Source organism: Crocuta crocuta, unplaced genomic scaffold (assembly GCF_008692635.1).
Source record: "Crocuta crocuta isolate KB4526 unplaced genomic scaffold, BGI_CrCroc_1.0 scaffold317, whole genome shotgun sequence".
Lineage (NCBI taxonomy): Eukaryota > Metazoa > Chordata > Mammalia > Carnivora > Hyaenidae > Crocuta > Crocuta crocuta.
In genome coordinates this window covers 1,802,421-1,822,378 of record NW_027530984.1, presented here as the reverse complement: position 1 = coordinate 1,822,378, position 19,958 = coordinate 1,802,421, and the positions used below count along the sequence as shown (strand labels likewise).

Here is a 19,958-nt window from a genome sequence, read left to right as displayed (position 1 = left end):
TTCCATAATTTCTCAGTTTTATTCCCCCAGCCTAGAATGTCTTTCCTTCATTCTTCTGTTGTAGTAAATCTCCACCCTCTTTAAGAGTCCATTCCAGATAGTATATATTCTCTATTATGTCACCATATTTTTAAAAATTTTTAATGTTTATTTCTGAGAGAGAGAGACACACACACAGAGCACGAGTGGGGGACAAGCAGAGAGAGAGGGAGACACAGAATCTGCAGCAGGATCCCGGCTCTGAGCTGTCAGCACAGAGCCCAACACCGGGCTCAAACTTGTGAACTGCGAGATCATGACCTGAGCTACAGTCAGATGCCAACTGACTAAGCCACCCAGGCACCCCTATTACATCACTGTCTTGCTCCAAACAAAGTGAAAACACCTTACAATGACCTACAAGGACCTTCCCTCTCCACTCTCAGCTGGTTTCTTCAACTTTACCTTCTAAGAGTCTCCCCCTCATTCATACCCCAAATCACCCTGGAGTTTTGTGGGGCTTTTTGTTTTCTTTGTATTATACATGCCCAATTCACTTCTGCCAGGATTTAGTATGAGTAGCTACCTCTCATAATACGCTCAAGTAAAAAATGCTTGACTTTACTATTAGTTAGGAAGATACCAGTTAAATCCAGAATAGGATAACAATTATGATTATACTTAAAAATTAATAATGTATTGCCAAGGATTTGCTGAAATTCATGTTCTCACACAATGTAGAAGTAAAAATTGGAAGTCAATTTGGCAGTGTCCATTAAGATAAATTATACCCAGGGGCGCCTGGGTGGCTCAGTTCATTAAACATCCAACTTTGGCTAAGGTCATGATCTTACAGTTCACGAGTTTGGGCCCTGCATCGGGCTCTGTGCTGACAGCTCAGAGCCTGGAGCCTGCTGCAGATTCTGTGTCTCCCTCTCTCTCTCTGCCCCTCCCCCACTCATGTTCTGTCTCTGTCTCAAAAATAAATTAAAAACATAAACATTTTTTAAAAAGATAAAGTATGCCCATATCCCCCTGATCTTTGTCCCATATCCGTACTCACCCTAGAGAAATTGTCACTGGTATACATGAAGATTTTCATTGAAGCAGTGTTCACAGTAACAAAACAAAACAAAGCAAAAAGTCAATTGTGTAGCAAGCTAAACGTCCATCACCGCGGGGATGGTTAGATTAACTGTGGTCTCACACACCACAGAATACTATACAGCAGAGTAAAAAACCTAAGTACATACTGACATGGCAAGATATCTAAGACATACTTCTAACTGAGAAAGCAAGTCATAGAATAATACGTCTAAGAAAATATCCATACATTCTTAAAACATAGTAATAATAATACCTGACATACACTACTTACTATTTACTGTTAGATATTGATCAAAGTGCTTTCAATTTATCAAAATAGTTACTCTCCTAAGAACCTGGTGAAGTATGTAATGTTATCATCCCAATTTTGTATGAGGAAACTAAATATCCAAGGGCATACTATTAATGGGTAATGACCCTGTCTCCACGCATGCCTTACAATCACTGCTCTGTCTTGTCTCATATGTTTATGTCTAAAAATAAATGCGTAATTAAGTGTGTGTGTGTGTGTGTGTGTACTTGAGCGTGTGTGTACTTGAATGCGGAGAAAAATGTTTGCATAAGTACTATCATAGCAGTTTTTCATGGGGGAGGGTGGAGAGAGAAAGGAATTAGAATGGAGGAAGAGGTGAGTGACTAAAGGGATTTTTAAAAAATGACAGCAGTCTTTCACACTGAATTATTTGGAAATTTTATAAGGATGTACTCACATGCTTTTTGTATCATTTGTTTTAATACAATAGCTCAGTGTCATAAGAAAAATGAGAACAAACCGAAGAGGTGGGACAAAGGCCAATTTTGTTTAAAAAGTGCTTTGAAGCACAGCTTTGAAGTAATTTGAGCAAAAATAAATTATAACTGTAATTGCCTGGGTAATTTAGTTGAATGAAGGGATTTTAGCTGCATTACCGCAGAAATTATGGATGTAGAAGTGTGGTCTGTGTGAGCCTCAAAACCCCAATTATAAGAGAATGTGACTGAGATTCCGTTTGCCCAGTCATGGCTGAATGTTTTTACTGCTGGTGCGTGAATTTGCTGAAGCCTGAGTTTTCCTTTCTTCCACGTCCTCTCTCTCAGTTGTTTATTGGTCTGTGCTAGCATTTCAGTTACATGGCCCAGTAGGTCATTCGTGTTGAAGTGGGAATGTTCTACATCCAGGTTTTTAGGGAATGATGTTTGACTGAGAAATGCTGAAAGAATTATGAAATATTGCAGGTTTAAATTTTTGCTTTTCACCTAACGGCTCCTGAGATGAAAAATGACAGTGATTTCCAGCGTGATATATGTGAGATCCCAGAGGGAGGTACAAATCAGTCTACCTAGGAATTTTGTTGAAAATGAAATGAGTTGGCTTTATATTCCTACTTTTTAATTTTTTTCTTTTTAAGAAAGAGGAGAGAGAAAGTGTGAGCAGGGGAGGGGCAGAGAGAGAGGGAGACACAGAATCCGAAGCAGACCCCAGGCTCTGAGCTGTCCGCACAGTGCCTGGTGCAGGGCTTGAACTCATGAACTATGAAATCATGACCTGAATTGAAGTCGAACACAACAAACTGAGCCACCCAGTCGCCCCTATATCCCAACTTTCATATGATTATTATTGATCCTCTGATAGCTGTCCCCCAAATAACAATGTGTTATAACAAACAGCTATTCTCTACATAATAGATTCATAATGAGATATTTCTCCTCTTACTAAACTTTAAGTTATATGCATGCCTGCCTGGTTGCCCTGCCTCTAATTGTGGCTCTTGTAAAGCACTTTGCACATTACAATCAGGGTAATCATTCTAAAATGCGCATTTAATCATGTCACTTTCTTGCTTAAAGTCTTTCTGGGTCGCCATATTGCTCAGACACAGCCTGATGGATTCAGGCCCGTGTGCTTCATCACAATATGGCCCCTGATTTTATTTTCAGGCTCCAGAAAGAAGAAATGACAATTTTGTTAGGGTCTGGACCCTGGTATTGTTCTCCCTGTGGTGGCTCTTTGATATTCCTTGCTGCCTCCATTCACCTACGGCATCTTCTCACCTGAGTGTCATCCACAGGAGGAGCCATCTCTAGCCCTTTCGTGCCCCAGTTTGATGCCCGTAATCCCCCACAGAACCCCATACTTAAGCCTATTTCTTCCATACCTATAAGGATAAAATCAAATTTTACAAATCCAATTTGTAACTTAGATGTGTTGTCAGTTCTCTGAGAAAACAATGATTTATTAAAGTAATGGCTCCTGCTGTAATTATAAACTAGTCATGATTATCAACTAACATTTATTCAGTTTCAGGAACCGTGTTACATTTTAACACCAAAACATAAACAAAATGAGGTAGCCACTGTTACCATCTCTTAGGAATGAGGAAACTGAAGTTCGGAGAAATTACCAAGTTACTTCTCAAATTCCATGCATTCCATTGAATTAGTTTGTGAGAATTAAACCACCCAGCACATTCAGAGCGCTTAGCAAATGGCTGGCCAGTAGGTAGGCTCTCAAAGGAAGCCAGTTCTGTTACTTTTGTTCCTGATTTTGTGACTATGCCTGTTTTACTTCCAAACTCGGTATGCAAGGAATTTTAAATTGCCATTTTAATGTAGTGGCATATATATTGAGGAGTAGCACAAATGTGAAAAATTTAAAAAAAAAAAGTTACTACTGCTGACCTCATCTGTGGCTTCCCTGTTGCGTCTCCAACATTCCAATATGCCAGGTGCTCTCACACTAGCTTTTTCCTGTGGATGGAATGTNGAAAAATTTAAAAAAAAAAAAAAGAGTTACTACTGCTGACCTCATCTGTGGCTTCCCTGTTGCGTCGCCAACATTCCAATATGCCAGGTGCTCTCACACTAGCTCTTTCCTGTGGATGGAATGTTCTTCCCTAGGTACTCATGTGGCTGACCCCCCTCATCACCTTTCATCCTCTCCAGGACCACCTCCTCACCGAGGTTCCTCTGACCCCCCAGCACCACACCCTCCCCTACCAACTCCTTATCCTCCTTACATTGTATTGATTTCTAGTTTTTCCCATCTAACATTGTATATGTTTATTTAGTTAGTTAGTTTATTGTTTATCTGCCTACTGGAATATAAACTCCCCAAAGGAAAGAATTTCTTTCTCTCTCTCTCTTTAATTTTCACCAGAGAATCCTGACTGTACTGAGTAGCGCCTGGGACACTACAGATGCTTTAAAAAGTACTTTTTGAATTAACAAGTGAATATCAAGACTATAACTGAGCAATGTTATATAAACTTTTTTGGCCACATATGTTTTCTAGCTACAGGGAATTTAACTATCTTTTGTCAACTGACTGCTCTATTTTTATCTCTCAAACTAAACTTTTGGTGGAATAAGTGAACAGCTAAACTGTTAGAAGAGGCAGAGGACTATGGGTGAATCAGGAGACACAACACCAGAGACAGAGACAGTTAAAGTTTAAAGTCCGACTCAGGTCTCCCATTTCTATAAATAATTGAAAGTGCATCAGAGGGAATGTTAATGAGTATATTTAATTTATTTTTTTCACAAAATAATCAAATATGTCTAATAAGTTGCACATAATTAACTTCTTGAGGATTTTCTTCAACAATGCATTTATTAGAGGTCAAGCAGGTTAAAGGTGGTTGGGTTTCTTGGTGGAACGCTCCCAATATGGGCAAAATATATTCAATACAACTGGAGGAAATCACATTTTTAACATCTACAAATATTGACACTACAAAGTGATGTGTGATCTAAGAGCCAGCATCATACAGCTTTCTTTCATCCCTCCTGCCAGTTCCATTTAATAAAATAAGACCCATGGGAAATGGCGTGGGCAGTGGGTTCCTGTGGTAGTAAGCTCTTTCTCAATTGCTACAGCACGGGCAGTGATAGTTAAAGTTGCTTCTCACATGGCTTAAGAATGAGTAACAGCAAAATAATCATTTAAATTTTCTAAAGGCAAGGACACAAAACTAAAGGGAATTTCAGGATTAGCAGCTGCCCTCCTTTTGCCTGGGGGCCAGCCTCATTCCAGAGAGCTCTCAGGGTCTCAGGCTCCCCACAGACTTCAGTTCCTGACTTATGGAATGTTCTAGTAGGTACTGCACCATCCAGATTGAGGCAGAAGAGAGAAGTTGCAGAGGCCTTAGCATATTTCTGTTTATGACACACTGGAACAATATTCCTAAAAATCACTCGAAGCTATATCTAAGACCAATTATGAGTAATATTATGAGCCATTTTATTTATGAAAAACTTAACTTGATGTCTCCAGGAGAATGAGATAAAAGTGAGTCCCTTTAGGAGTGCCTGGGTGGATCAGTTCGTGAAGTGTCCGACTTCGGCTCAGGTCATGATCTCGCAATTCGTGGGGTTGAGCCCCGCATTGGGCTCTGTGCAGACAGCCAACTCAGAGCCTGGAGCCTGCTTCAGATTCTGTGTCTCCCTCTCTCTCTGACCCTCCCCTGCTCACGCTGTCTCTTTTGCTCTCTCAGAAATAAATAAAACATTAAAAAAAAAAGTGAGCCCCTTTAGGGTATGATCTATGTTTTTGCTTAAAGTGATCCTTTCCTAGTGCCAGGCATGGGCACATGGTTAATAATTCTTTTTTGGCAGTCTGATCGAATCCTTTAAAGTGATTTTCTTAAAATACGGCTTGCCTGTAGAGACTGATTCAGTCATGGAGAGCTGTCAGTCTCTTAGCCTTTGTCACCCATGGTAACTAAGGTCAATGGCGGGGCTCCTTCTCACAGATCCTGTAATTCTGAGACAAACCTTGGATGAAGACTCCTTTCCAGAATGTTGTCATTTGTGAAATTCCCTACATGTTATGATTTGGTAGAAGTCCACTCTATATTTCTACATTTCAGAGTAGTCAACAGTGATAAAATTACCCACTAATGATTCTGTATCTATGAGAGCAGAGGAGAGAATAAAACAAGGAGGGAAGGCTTATGGTTCAATGACACACTTTGCAACTTCATTAAAAGTGGTCATGGCTGAACTTAGGTGTAGTTCCGGCATCACGACTGCCAAGACTTCCTCACCCCGTTTCCCATATTGGAGGCTCAGCAACTAACACTTAGGTTTGGGCATCTCACATGAACCTGTCAGTAATCACACATAGCTTATGATGTGTTACATGCCTGCCATCTGTATCAGTGTCTTCTTTTCTTTGAAAATATAATCAAGAACAAGTCAAGATCAAACCTCATTGTGGAAAATGGCTCAAACTCGGAGACTTAACTTGGTTTGCATTTCATTAGGTATCCCTGTGGAACTATGGTATATTAACAACATCCTAGCTGTGCTGGAGGCTGGTGCCAGCAATATATAGACCATAGTTTAATAACCTAAAAGAATGTTCTTTCCCAAGCAAGTTAGGCTTAAAGTGAATCATAAAGCATAGCTTTTAGGCCATAGAAATTGCCTTCTCTGCTAATGGTTAAAACAATAACTGGTAATTGGGTTTGGTGAATTCCTCAAAGCAAAAATAATGCCAGAACTTCATCTAGTACAGAATTTGAAGACAAGATGCTGTATTCCTTTGATATAAGCCACATATTTCTTAGCCAACAGAAGGATGATTATTCTACCTCCATTTTCTGCGTTTGCAAATTAAGACTTTGTACCAATAGGAAATACCGAGACCCATTTGAGAGCTTGGTGAAAAGGCTGTTGGATAATAACATACAGCAATAATCGTGTGTTTTTGTAGAAAAATAATTTTATATTGGCCAATACTATCTATATTTATTAATTCTCTCTTTTACCCTCATTATTATTAAGCAAGGTAGATAGGACAGGTGCCATTATATCAGTTTTGCAGGTATAAGAACATCAAAAAATCCAATGACTCATCAACACTCACCAATGAATAGGATCCAACTGCCTCTGTACTTAGATGGTCAGTGGTGAGGGTTGGGTGGAGTGGGCATTTACTGCCTCTTGAAGATAAGCAGAGACCAGAGGAAATGGCTTGGTCTTAGCTGAAAGTTTAAATTCATATGTAGGCAAAATTGTAGGAGAAAGAGTCATTACTTGTCTTAAAGAAAAGGAATTGGGCGCCTGGGTGGCTCAGTCAGTTAAGCATCCAACTTTGGCTCAGGTCATGATGTTATGGTCCAAGGGTTTGAGCCCCGAGTCAGGCTCTTTGCTGACAGTTCAGAGCCTGGAGCCTACTTCAGATTCTGTGTCTTCCTCTCTCTCTGCCCCTCCCCAACTCGTGCTCTGTCTCTCCCTGTCTCTCAAAAATAAATAAACACTAATTTTTCTTAATTATAAAAAAGAAATCCTTAGCCTATCACCAGATTTTAGAATTGATGGACATCAAGATTCCTACTGCACTTACAATGAAAGGAAATAAAACCTTTTCAGTAGCACTTAGAAGAATCTGCCCGGTCTGATTGCCAACTAACCCAACTCATCTTATCCAACTCTCCATGGCCCTGCTCTTCTCTCAGCCACTGCAAGCCATTGACTTCCCTACCTGGGTATCTTCACACAAGCTCTTTCCTCTAAGGATGATGAACTCTTCCTTACCCTTTGCTTCAGCCTATCTATGACTCCTCAAGGAGACTATTCCTACCAGTATAAAGTAGCTCCTTGTACTCTTTTACAGTGCGAGTTGTTTTCTTCTGCTCCTTTTCCCTTTCTAACACTTGTCATGGTGTTTAATTATGAGACAGTTTTATATCCTAAAGTATAAATTTCTGGTCTTTATGTATTCCCCCACCCAGCTTCCTTCAGTCCACACCTAGGTGGCAAGAAAAAAAAAAAGGACTCAAAAAGAGCTGAAAGCCTTTGGCTATAAGGCAGAAAGAGATGGCAGCATTTTTTCCCCCATCATCCAAAGACAGGATAGAATTGGGGCTGGTAGAAAGACAGAGAGAAGGCCGAAGGACTTCACTGATTGTACAGACCAAGAGTAGAAGGAGAAAAGTACCCGAAGTGGGAGGGAAAGAAGGAACTTGCATTGTGAGAACAGAAGTAGGGTGGAAAAGATTCAACACATGCTTGAGAGTGGAAGACCAATTTGCCCATGCCCTGTGGCCAACCGGTCCTGTTCCAGAGTCTTGGACACATGTCAGCCTTCTGGATTTAGGATGTTAACACACTGTAGGAGGTTGAATAAGGCCCTCACTGATCTTATTCCCTGGAACCTGTAGATGTTGCCTTACACGGAGAAAGGGTCTTTGTGGGTGTGATTAAATCAACACTCTTGCAGTGAGGAGATTATCCCGCATAATCTTGGTGGGCCCTAAATACAAGCACAAGTGTCCTTATAAGAGGGAACTAGAGGAAGACTTGGCACAGAAGAGACAAAGGTAAGGTTGCCATGGAGGCAGAGGTCTGAAGCAGGTAGCTGTAGGTCAAGGAATACAGCATGGAAGCCAGTAGAGCTAGAAGAAATGAGAAAGGGATTCTCCCCTAGAACCTCAGGAGGGAGCACAGTCCTGTTCACACCTTGGTTTTGGGTCATTCAGCTGATTTCAGACTTCTGGCCTCTAGCACTATGAGAGAACTCATTTCTATTGTTTAAGCCACCAAGTTGGCAGTAGTTTATTGGAACAGCCATAGCAAACTAATTCATGCCTGGAGTGAAAACTCTGACTAGTGTAGAATTGAACTGAAGCATTGGCGTGATTTCCTTTAGGTGGGGATAGTGATAGATAAATCACTAGTTACATATACATTTATTTATTATTATTATCATCATCACCATCATTTTCCTACTCTCTGCCAGGCAGAAAGTTCCATGAGAGTTGCAACCTTTTTTATTTTGTTCACCATCTATTCCCAGGGCTTAGCTCAGCAGCTGTCACATAATAATTGCTCTACAAATAATCATCGAACGAATGAAAAAAAATTGCTAAAATAGCAGCACAAAATGAGGAAAACACAAACAACACATGGTAAAAATAACTCTAAGAAAGACTGCACCAGCAACTACATTTATCAGTCAAACAGCCATTATCTGCAATCTAAATAAGAGATTTAGGTCAGTCTGACCCCATGCATAGGAATGCTTTCTAGCATCTAGAGAGCTGTACTTCATTACTCACTAAGTGTGACTGCGTCCGGGCACGGATACACTTTCAGTCGGCTTATCAGCACAATCGCAGTGTATGCTCAGAGCTCAATGCTTGGGAACCACTATAGGAGTGTGCTTATCCCTAAAGGCCGAAATCAGGGTGGGGATGTGGTGGTTCTATCTCTGAGTTGCTGTTACCACTTCTATTGGCATAGCACAGTTCTTTCCTGTTCTGCTTTTTAAGGGAAAAGGTCTCTGATCCTGAGCCAACTCAGAATGAAGGGGACCAGACCACCGCCTGCTCAGTGTTGCAGAATATACTGGATTTGCGGTGCCTTGCGTGTGTCATTCCAGAGGTGACTGGGATAAAACAACATAATTGCATTTCTCTTGGCTTCTTCACAATTGTGAGTGGAGTGTCGCAGGATGCCATCCAGGGAACAAAAATTTTCAGTACGTAACTGGAATTCCAGCTTGCACTCCTATTTCATTATAACCCAAACAATCTCCCACTCAGTTGCCAAGAAAGGTAAAGAATCTGGAAATGACTCCTAGGCAGAGAGACGTTGGGAGGAGCAGAGCTTTTCCTCGAGGCCTCGTAGCCTCGAACAGAGTTGGGGATCCTGGTGTCAGGCTGCTAGTGAAAGGGGAGACTGAGGCTCAGGCTCTTTCCCTCCCCCTCTTAGGCCCGTGCCTGCTCCCCTCCAACAGCCAAGAAGACCTCGGCAGCGTGTGTGGATCAACCCAGGCTGTAATTGGCTGTTTAGGCTACACACTAGACTCTGAAATTTCTATGTCTGGCACGGAGTCGACAGAGGGTTAGGCAGATAAAGAACAAGTCAAATACATTCAAACCAAACTCTTCAGGCCCCTTCAGTATTATGAGCCATTGGAATTCAAGTAAACGCCTCCTTTTTCGAAACAGTTCTATATTTAGGAATGGTTCTTCACTTTGGAAAGGTCAAAGCCCCTTGTGAGAATCTGAGAAAAAGAACAGATCCTCTCCCCACCAAGAATGCACTTATATAAACCCATAAAGGTTAAGACACTTTGATGTTTTCTACAGATACATAAAAATACTGATTTATTAATGGCTAAGATATATATTTACTTTTAAATTACAATGAATGAGGCCAGACTGCCTGAGTTAGACTTTCCATTTCCATCACGACTTGACTTCTCTCTTTCTCTCAGTTTCCCCGTTTGTAAAATGAGAGTACTAATAATAGCATCTACCACAAAAGATCATTATGGGGAAATAAATTCATGACATAAAGTGCTTACAATGGTGTCTGGAGTTCAATGATTGTATACGGTGCCTCTACTACTTACAGGGACTATTCTAAGGCTGAAGATAAGGCAATGAACAAAAGTGACTGCTGTCATGCATTTTGACGCGGAGCTTAAATTTCCAGAGAAATCTTAGTGCATTTCATAGTAATTTTAAAGATCATTTTATTTGTGTTTTCTCTTTGTTCGGTAACAGGTAAATAAGGTTTTCATGCAGATTTCCCTTCTGGGATGCTGCAGCCCCACTGAGCTCAAATCTAAGGAATTCTCATTACGTTGCATCCTCATCCCACACCTGACAGCCTTTCAGCATAAATAATTTAGACTGTGAGTACTCACCCTTAACTTGGCACAGGTATTCATAAAATGGGAGAAAAGCCAAATTCCAGGAAAACAATTTATTCTGTTCCATCCCTAAACTTTTACTCATTCATCTGTTATGCTTAAAAATCAATTAGTGCTGTGCATACACTGTAGCAACAGCTTCATTTAGGATTAACTACAGAGCTGGGCAAATTCAACTGCAATTTTCCCACCAATGATGCTCGAAAAACACGCTTGGCTTTCAGAGGCTAATGAAAGCCTCTTTACACTGTGCCATATTTTTCAAGTTCTCGTGCTTTTTATTTTATCTTTCTGTCTGCCTTCTGCTTCCCACCTGCACTCTCTCCCATCAGTACCAGTAGGATATCATGTTTCAGGTTGGTTCTTTTGGAATTTCTTTATTTAAAACAAGACTATTAAGAAATGTTATAGATTCATAGCAAGTTAAAAAGAAATGGACAGGGAAGTCTGATGTACCCTTTATTCAGCTGCTCTCAATATTAACATCTTATAACACTATTGCATACTATTAAAAATAGAACATTGATATTGACACAATCCACAGAACTTATTTATATTCCATTGGGGTTGACATTATTTATTTTTGAGAGACAGAGAGAGACAGATAGAGCATGAGTGAGGAGGGGCAGAGAGAGAGAGGAAGACACAAAATCCGAAGCAGGCTCCAGACTCTGAGCTGTCAGCACAGAGCCCAAGGTGGGGCTCAAACTCACGAACGGTGAGATCATGACCTGAGTCAAGTCAGACGCTTAACTGACTGAGCCACCCAGGCGCCCCAGGGTTGACTTTTTAAATAACTAATTATTACGTTTGGTAAGCATCAGTGACGATCACAATAAAGGCTGAAATTCAGTTCGTGTATGTGTATTCCAGTGTNTGGGGGGGGGGGGAGCGAGAGAGAGAGAGAGAGAGAGAGAGAGAGAACAAACTCTGACCCTATGCATTTCATGAGACTGTTCTAAGGAACAAATGGGAGAACTTCTTGTATATCCTGTTCATAAACTTTAAGTGTTAAATAAACAAAAAGTACTATATTGTAGTAGATTTCTAATCTTCCTGTTTAGGAAAAATCTCTCAGTAGTAGTGTACATGGAGAGTAGGCGGAGCCCACTTACCTGTGTAAGGAGGGGTGTGGGGGTGTGTTTAACAGTCTCAGGAAAATCCCATCGAAGGGCATAGAGTCATAGCTACAGAGTGAGAAGGGGCCCACTGTTCCAGCTGTTTATACAGGACACATATTCTAAAAGACTCCTTTGAGGTGGCCTTCTAGTCTCTGATTAAAACTTCAAATCATGGCCACATGCGGTTTTATGATTCAGTCTTTCCCTATTTATAGAGCTCTATGTGTTTAAAAGCTCTTTAATATAATAAATGGAAGTCTGCCTTCCTTGTGGCTTTTACCCAAGGGTCTTTGTTCTGCCGTCAGGCCCCTGACACAATGCAGGGCAACTGAAGACAGCCAGAATTCCCCTAAATATCCTCTTCTCCATCCTGAACAATCTCAGTTCCTTCTTTAACATGTTCATTGTATACAAGGCTTCTCATCTTTAGATGAGCTGAATTGTTCTCCACAAGGATGGGGCCAAGATTGGGGCACAATGCGGTGTGAGCTGAACAACACATTCCAAAGCTCAACCAATCTCCTTCAATGTCTGTACACTATGTAGTAATGCCCCTACGCTCACATTCATATGTTTTTGTGAGTCCCCTCCCCCCAACTTTCCTCATATTCCTCTTGAAATAAACCGAAATCCCCAGGCTTTTTTCGTTTGTTTGTTTTTTCAGGTTTTGATACTTAGCCCTTTTCCCCTGGTTTTGCACACATGTAGCCAGTTTTCTGATGCAGGAGCAGGATTTAATGTAGATTCTCGTTAAATTCGGCCTATTCTACTGTTCTATTGTGATTTTTTTAAATATCTAGGTACTATCACTAAATTTATGTACTGTCTCTGCTGGCCCCACATTGGCTGCAACTTTTATAAATGGTCCTTTAGTCCTTCTCAAAATTGCTTATGAAATACTTGGGCATAAAAGGGTGAAAGGAAGATCATTAGAAAGCTATAAATACAAACTGTAACATTTTGACCTTCTGTTAACGTTAAATTTTAATTGAGCATTCTGCTCTGTTTTTACTGAGGGTTGACATAAGTAGTAGCCCCATAGAAAGGCCTCTGTATTTTCTATAAAATTGCATTAGGCCATTCAATGTCTCATTTGTAATACTCCCATGGGAAATTTCTCTGGAGCTCAGGAATACAAAAAAAACAAAACCCAAAAAACTTTCCTCCCAATGATAGCTGAGCTTGTATTAAGTTCTTTCTGTTTTGACTTCTAAGACACTAATAGAGAAACTGAAAAACACTTGCTCAATTGCTGTATCTCTTCTTATTTCTACTTATTGATTTTTCCCTCTTTCCATCATTCCACTTTATTACCTAACATGTCATGTTAACAGTTCTGTACGCACATATTTTATTTTTTACCAAATATTGTGCCATCTCCTTTCTAAAAGGAGGCAGGGAAGAAAAACAAACATACATAATCAAGACATCCTTTCAAATGTCTTTTCAGATAAAATCCATGGAATAATTTCTTCATGTTTTAAGTGGGACTTAGGAAACTTTTCCCAGAGGTCATGTACTGAAGTAGTTCAGGTTTGCTTCAGCCCTTCAGATCACTTTCTCTAAAATTTGTTCTCACTTTATAATGATATGTTCTGAAAATCTTCCATACTGATTTCCCCAAGTGGTACTTTAAGTGTAAGGAGAACTAGTTTGATCATTTGTTAATCTTTTCTCTTTTTTAACTCTTCCATTACAGAGTCATTACTTTTTTATTTTAAATTAAGTATTTCTATCTGACTGAAATTTATACCGAAAACACTTCTGGATTGGGTTTAAGAAGCAAGGCTGGGTTCTCGTCTGGGATTAACTACTCTTTGCCTGACAACGAGAAACACACAAAATTTCTCATTTACAGAATGAAAACTGCCTCTTAGTGAACGTCTGATTGATACTAGGTACTGTTAAAATGTATATAACTTACTTTTAAAGACTAACATAGACAGTTTATAATATACAGTTTGATTATATGGATGTGCAATATTTTAAACCCCAACTTCAGGAGCATAAACCAGTCCAGGGTCATCCGCAAGCACTAAATCAGAGAAGCAATACCTCAGAGCTTGGCCACCAGAAAAGCGTTTGTTACACCTATTTCAATGAAACAAATGAAGCTTTGCTTATAAGCAAAAATAGGTCAGAAATGGATTCTCATTGGGGAAATCAGTGACTCATTAACTAGCATGATAAATGGAATGTAAATGGTAAAATTAAATGTTTTATAATATATGCGGAACATTTAAGACTTTTGGAGATGTTGCCCACCTTTGTAGGAACAGAATGCAAAAATCTTAAGAAGGCTCATAGCCCATACCATAGGATTAGTGGCCTAAGTTTGGTCACTAAACCCTCCTATTTCCAACCAGTTTTTAATAGGATTTCTGGTTGTCAAAGGCTGAAAAAAGGGTAATAAAATCCTGTCCCTGGAATGTTGTTTCATCCAAGTGAACCTTTTTTCCAACGTAATGACTGTAACATCTGAATGGACTGAGAACTAGAATTTCATCAGCTTATGAAAGAGGTTGCATGAATGCCTTTTTGCTAATATGTCATATGTCTACACGTGTAGCAGACTTTGCCTTAAGATTTTCTTTTAACAACAAGACTAACATTAACAATATCATAGGGCTATTGCTAACCCTCTTCAACCTTCTTCAGTAACCACACTTACTTATCAAAGGTGTGTGTGCCTGGAGTGCCTGAGTGGCTCATTTGGTTAAGCATCCAACTTTTGATTTCATCTCAGATCATGATCTCACAGCTGTGAGATCAAGCCCCTATTCGGGCTCCATGCTAGGCATGGAGGCTGCTTAAGATCTCTCTCTCTCTCTCTCTCTCTCTCGATGCCTGGGTGGCTCAGTCGGTTAACTTCCGAAAACTTCGGCTCAGGTCATGATCTCGCAGTTTGTGGGTTCGAGCCCCGCTTCGGGCTGTGTGCTGATGGCTCAGAGCCTGGAGCCTGCTTCAGTTTCTGTGTCTCCCTCTCTCTCTGCCCCTCCCCGCCTCGCGCTCTGTCTTTCTTTCAAAGATAAACATTAAAAAAAAATTAAAAAAAGATTCTCTCTCTCTCTCTGTCTCATTCTCTCTCTCCCCCCAAACCCCGCCTCTTCCTCTGCCCCTCCCTGGCTCACACTCGCTCTCTCTCTCTTTCTCTCTCACTTTCTCTTAAAAACAAAAAAAAAAAGTGTTTGGGACCATTTTACCACAGTACTCTTCTTAAAAGACATCCTGCCTCATTTTAATCTTCATCAGAGCCTTTCATTACTCCCCTTATTCAGACTAGGAAATTCAAGTATAAGGGATATTAATTTATAATCACAAGAACACTGAGTGATAAAGACTGATGAGTCTGATTCCATTCTCCAATACCCCCTGCGGATAAAGCCACATGTTCATTGCAAGTAATGGATGAGAGATTATGAAATGGCTGTAGTTGTGCTCCTTGTGAATACATGCGTTAAACATAGGCTCTTTAGCTCCTCTGACAGATAGTTAAAAGTCAACCACCTATTAAATTGAATTCACTGTATTTATTGTTGCTTTATATAATCACAGTTTCTCTTAATGTGTTTTTGGTTCTTTTTGTACCTTTAATTTTTAAAAAAATCTATACTTTTATATGATCTACACAATATATTTAGATAAATTGTAATAAATTCATACACTGAGGCACTGATTACTGTGTAACATAATTGCATGACCTAGCTCCAGAACCACCTGCTGGAAAGTTGGGACTCTGAAATTATCAGCTGAAACATGCTTTTAAGAGTCATAGTTAGCTAATCATCACTAGAAAAGCTATCTCAAAACATTGTTACATACAAAAACGTAAATGAAATGGTAGTTTTAGAATTGGAATGCTGAAGTGATATAGAATATTCATGGATTAATGATTTTGATGTATATCAGAGATTAGCAGAGTTAAATGAGTAGTTTTGGGTTCTACAAAACTACTAGTGAAGCTAAAAATTAAAAAAATAGAAATAAAATACAAGATAGAAATACACAAGAATTTACCCCATATCCAGTGTGTTACTAATATCACATTCTAAAAGTTTTTTATGTTGGGTATTGTGTTCTAAACAGAAATCAACAAGGTCACAAATAACCCAGATCTAGTTTATTCATTAAAACCTTAGGTCCTTAGGGAAAAGATCTTGGGTTAATACAAAGATAAACACTGATGTGTTATTTAAACTTCTGAAATTTATGCTTTTAGATTATTTTTAGTATATGTAGAAGTTATGGGGAGAAAATGATTCTTTTCAGATACAGTTATTTCTTTAGAAAGTCTTTATTACATGTGGAGGTAATGGCATCCAAAGAAGATGAGGTTATGAAAAAAAAAAGTATGTTCCTACTTCTATTTTAAAATGTTACATACATATTGGGGCCCCTAGGTGGCTCAGTCGGTTAAGCATCCGACTTCGGCTCATGTCATGATCTCGTGGTCCGTGGGTTCAAGCCCCGCATCGGGCTCTGTGCTGGCAGCTCAGAGCCTGCAGCCTGTTTCAGATTCTGTGTCTCCCTTTCTCTCTGCCCTTCCCCAGCTCGTGCTCTGTCTCTCTCTGTCTCAAAAATAAATAAACAATAAAAAAATTTTAATGTTACATATTTAATCTACCCTAACTTCATGTGAGAATCAAAATATATATGATGAATAGATAATATAATCAAACATTTTTGGGGAAGAGGCTGTTATATTTTTATCTTACTATAGCTGTACATTAAGGAATTATCTGTGCATTCTTTTTCCATGTGCCTTACTATTATGTATATTAAAAATATCCTTCCTATTTAAATAAAAAATACAGATAAGGGGTTTTATCTTTATTTTTAAAATGCTTGTAACTGTTTATAGTAATTTGAATAAAAAGAATGTTGGAGTTATTTTGTTCTTCTAAACATTAATTCAATTTGAGTATCATATGGGGGAAAATTCTACTAGTTGGGATAATTCCTTGGGATAGTTTTCCAACTAGTTCATACTTATCATACTAAGATGAGAATGATGAAATGAGACATAAAAACTATAAAATTATTGCTCTTGTAGGCTTAATGTCCATCAATGCTGAGGAAGCGGTTTGGACACAAAATTGTGATTTGTTCGAGGATTTCAACATTGACTGTAGTAACAGCAGGGGGCAAAAAATGTGCTTAGGGGAGAAAACCTCGGGTTATTTTATGAACATACCACTCCGTTCACTGATAGCAGCTGGTCTCCCCTTTTGAGGCCTCCGTGTCTCTCGGCCACCCCTCCAGGAATGATGCGGGAGATATAAATGGGGGAATTTTGCTCCTTTCCTCCCATCACGTTAAAACCAAGGCCTTCATCAGTCTTTGGCAGTTCGACTACCCGAGGGTGGGAGTGGCCTTCACTAGCTGCAAAAGCTGCAACTGTTGCCTGAAAGAAAAGATGGTCATTTGGTAATAAAACGAGGGAAATAAGGCTAATCGTATGCTTTGCAGTGCGTAGGATCAGGCAACTCCTCTTAGTTTTATAGCATTCTCCTGTGAAAGAAAGATCAAGATGGGGCAGTGGGGGCGGGGTGGTGGGAAGACCTGCTTCGTTTAAACGTCATCTATGGCTCCTTTGTTTGGGAGAGCCCTGCCTAGCTATTCCCGGCTTTCTAGAGCTTACCCGTTAGGCTACAAATTTCCCTTCTTCATAAAAATCTTTCCCAGTTACCTTAGTTAGATGCAATTCCTTCTTTTCTTGGACTCCAAAATAGGTTTGGTCCTTACATTACCTTTATACGGTACATATGCCATAATTATTATGTATATGTGTTGACTATGAGCACCCGAAGGGCAGAGGTGACATAATCCACTTCTTTGTACGACACACAGTCTACCCCGGTGCATGTACATAAATCTTTATTCAATGTGCTTAGAAGCACTTATATGTGTATATTCTGGGGAATACATATATAATCTTGCTATCGCCAAAACACTGGCTTAACACATTTTGTTTTCGTTTTTTGATTGAGGTTACCTAAAAGAAAATAAAAGCTAAAACAGAAAATAGAATCAAACAGATTATTATTATTTCACATCAATATTCTGCATTATTATGAGATGTCTTCTTATCTGGTACAGATGTTTCCCCCTACATTTTACATTAATACTTCAATTCCTACAGCAATGTGGGCAAAATGAGCAGCCCATGGTTCTATACCTAGATGTACAAAATATCATTTAATATGGACATTGTTTTATTTTAAAATTTATATATAAATTTTTGAAAATAAGCTGGAAACACAACTTACCAGTAGTTCCCACCCCTCATGGAAATAAAATAATAGCATTTAAGTAGTTTCTGTCAAGAAAAGATCTGCCTGCTTCTTATTTTCCACTTCCATTAACCTGACTTAACCACAGTTGATTAGATGCCTACTATAAAGTGATTTACTCAACACTGTGAAAATATTGATTGCCAACGACTGTACATTCTTTTCCACACACAGCATTATCACATCAATTTAGCATTATGCTACTGTCTGCATTTAGTGAAGTTTAGTGAATGATATGGAAATAATGGCTTTTTTTTTTAGCTACATGCATTTGCTCATGCAAACCTTGTCGTCATGCATAGATTTTAATGGCTGACATGGATGCAATGCAGACAGCCCAGAAACAACCAGAAAATATTGTGCTATTGCAACATTATGCTGCTATCCTGCTGTTCTACATGAATAAGAAATGAGAATGGTAAAACACTACATAATTCACTTTCCCCTTAATTAAACCATGTAGGGATCATTTTTCTGTGTGTGTCCCACTTCAGTACAAGCAAAGCATGATGTAATGATAATAATACCCTCCCTTTGCCTGGGTTAAAAAAAAAACTTACAAATCTACAGTGTTCAGTTACAGAATGAAAACTAAGAAATCAGAAGAGAAACCAAACAAGAGGTGATATAACACAAAAGAATTAAATGGAAAATTCTGATTATTTTCACCAGTTCTTGTTTCTTACACATTATTAGAAGGATAAGAGCTTTTAAAAAGCAAGCTGTAGTGCATCAATTACAGCACTTCTGTTTGTAAAATAAGAACTACATCAATAATTTTAGTTTAAAACTATTGTTTCCTAATGGTCTATTTTCCAGATAATTTCACCATCCTTTTGCTATAAGCTTACCATTAGTGTAAGATTTCCATTAGATTTCTCTACAATCTCTGAATTTGAGTTTTTAAAGAGCAAATGTGGTCACTCTCACAAAAGGTGACAGGCTTTCCCTTTAGGGCAATGTCACATTCTTTCAGCGAGCTACCCATTGCTCAGCTGGATACACAGAAGAATCCTATGTCAGTGGGCCTCGGGTGAGTTCTCTTCATGTCTAACTTAAGTCAAAGCTTCTGAAGGAAATCTTCATGCACTGAATGGGGAACAGGTTCTTTTGGATCAAAGGACCGTGTCAGAAAACCATGTATTATTTCATACAATGAAGCAGTAGATTTGCTTGTGCCAAATGGACAGTTACTGCGTTTAATGAAATCATTCTCCTTTCTTAAGCTACAGAAGCAGCAGAAACGTTCAGTTTTCCATTAGGATTTTTACCTGGGAAGTAGTACTGGTTCTAGACTCTGGGCTGCCACTGATGTCTAAATTCTCTTACAGTGTACACACGAGAATACCTGAAACACACACGCGCACAATCAATTACTAGATCACTGGGTTCAAATGTACTTTTAAAGTTACTCAAGTCTTACCTTTGCTGTGGCCCTGGCACGGAATTCAGGACAGCCATTAACAGTTATCGTTTCGTGCATATATTGATACACCTAAAATGTTCACACAAAGAAAAATGTATCAGACCATTAAGAATATCGATTCTTTCACTGCAGATAGGATGACAAGGCTTCATTGTAAAACAGAAGTTCTCTGTTACAAAGTGAAAGAGGTCTGAATCGATTATTGTGATGATTTGGACCAAAAAAAAAAATCCCTCCTATTTTTTTGGTGGGCGAGGGCTGCGGCAGAGAAGGCAAGCCCTTTTTAGTCAGCTATCCGTGTTCTTCAAATATAAAAACTCTGATACTTGATTTTATAAAAACTACTTTGTCATTAAAAATTTTTACCCTTATATAGAGCACCTTCT

The 19,958-nt window shown here is 39.2% G+C and overlaps 1 protein-coding gene across 1 annotated transcript in view; it reads right to left on the bottom strand.

Moving 5' to 3' along the window:
• LIN7A (lin-7 cell polarity scaffold A) overlaps nucleotides 1-19,958 on the bottom strand; it is an 82,513-nt gene that overhangs the window by 19,694 nt on the left and 42,861 nt on the right. Inside the window, exons 2-3 of the mRNA XM_077770182.1 lie at nucleotides 19,570-19,641; nucleotides 17,048-17,257 (exon numbers count right to left, since the gene is read on the bottom strand). Of these exons, the coding sequence (XP_077626308.1) occupies nucleotides 17,048-17,257; nucleotides 19,570-19,629 (270 nt within the window). The 5' untranslated portion in view covers nucleotides 19,630-19,641. The remainder of the gene's footprint in view (nucleotides 1-17,047; nucleotides 17,258-19,569; nucleotides 19,642-19,958) is intronic.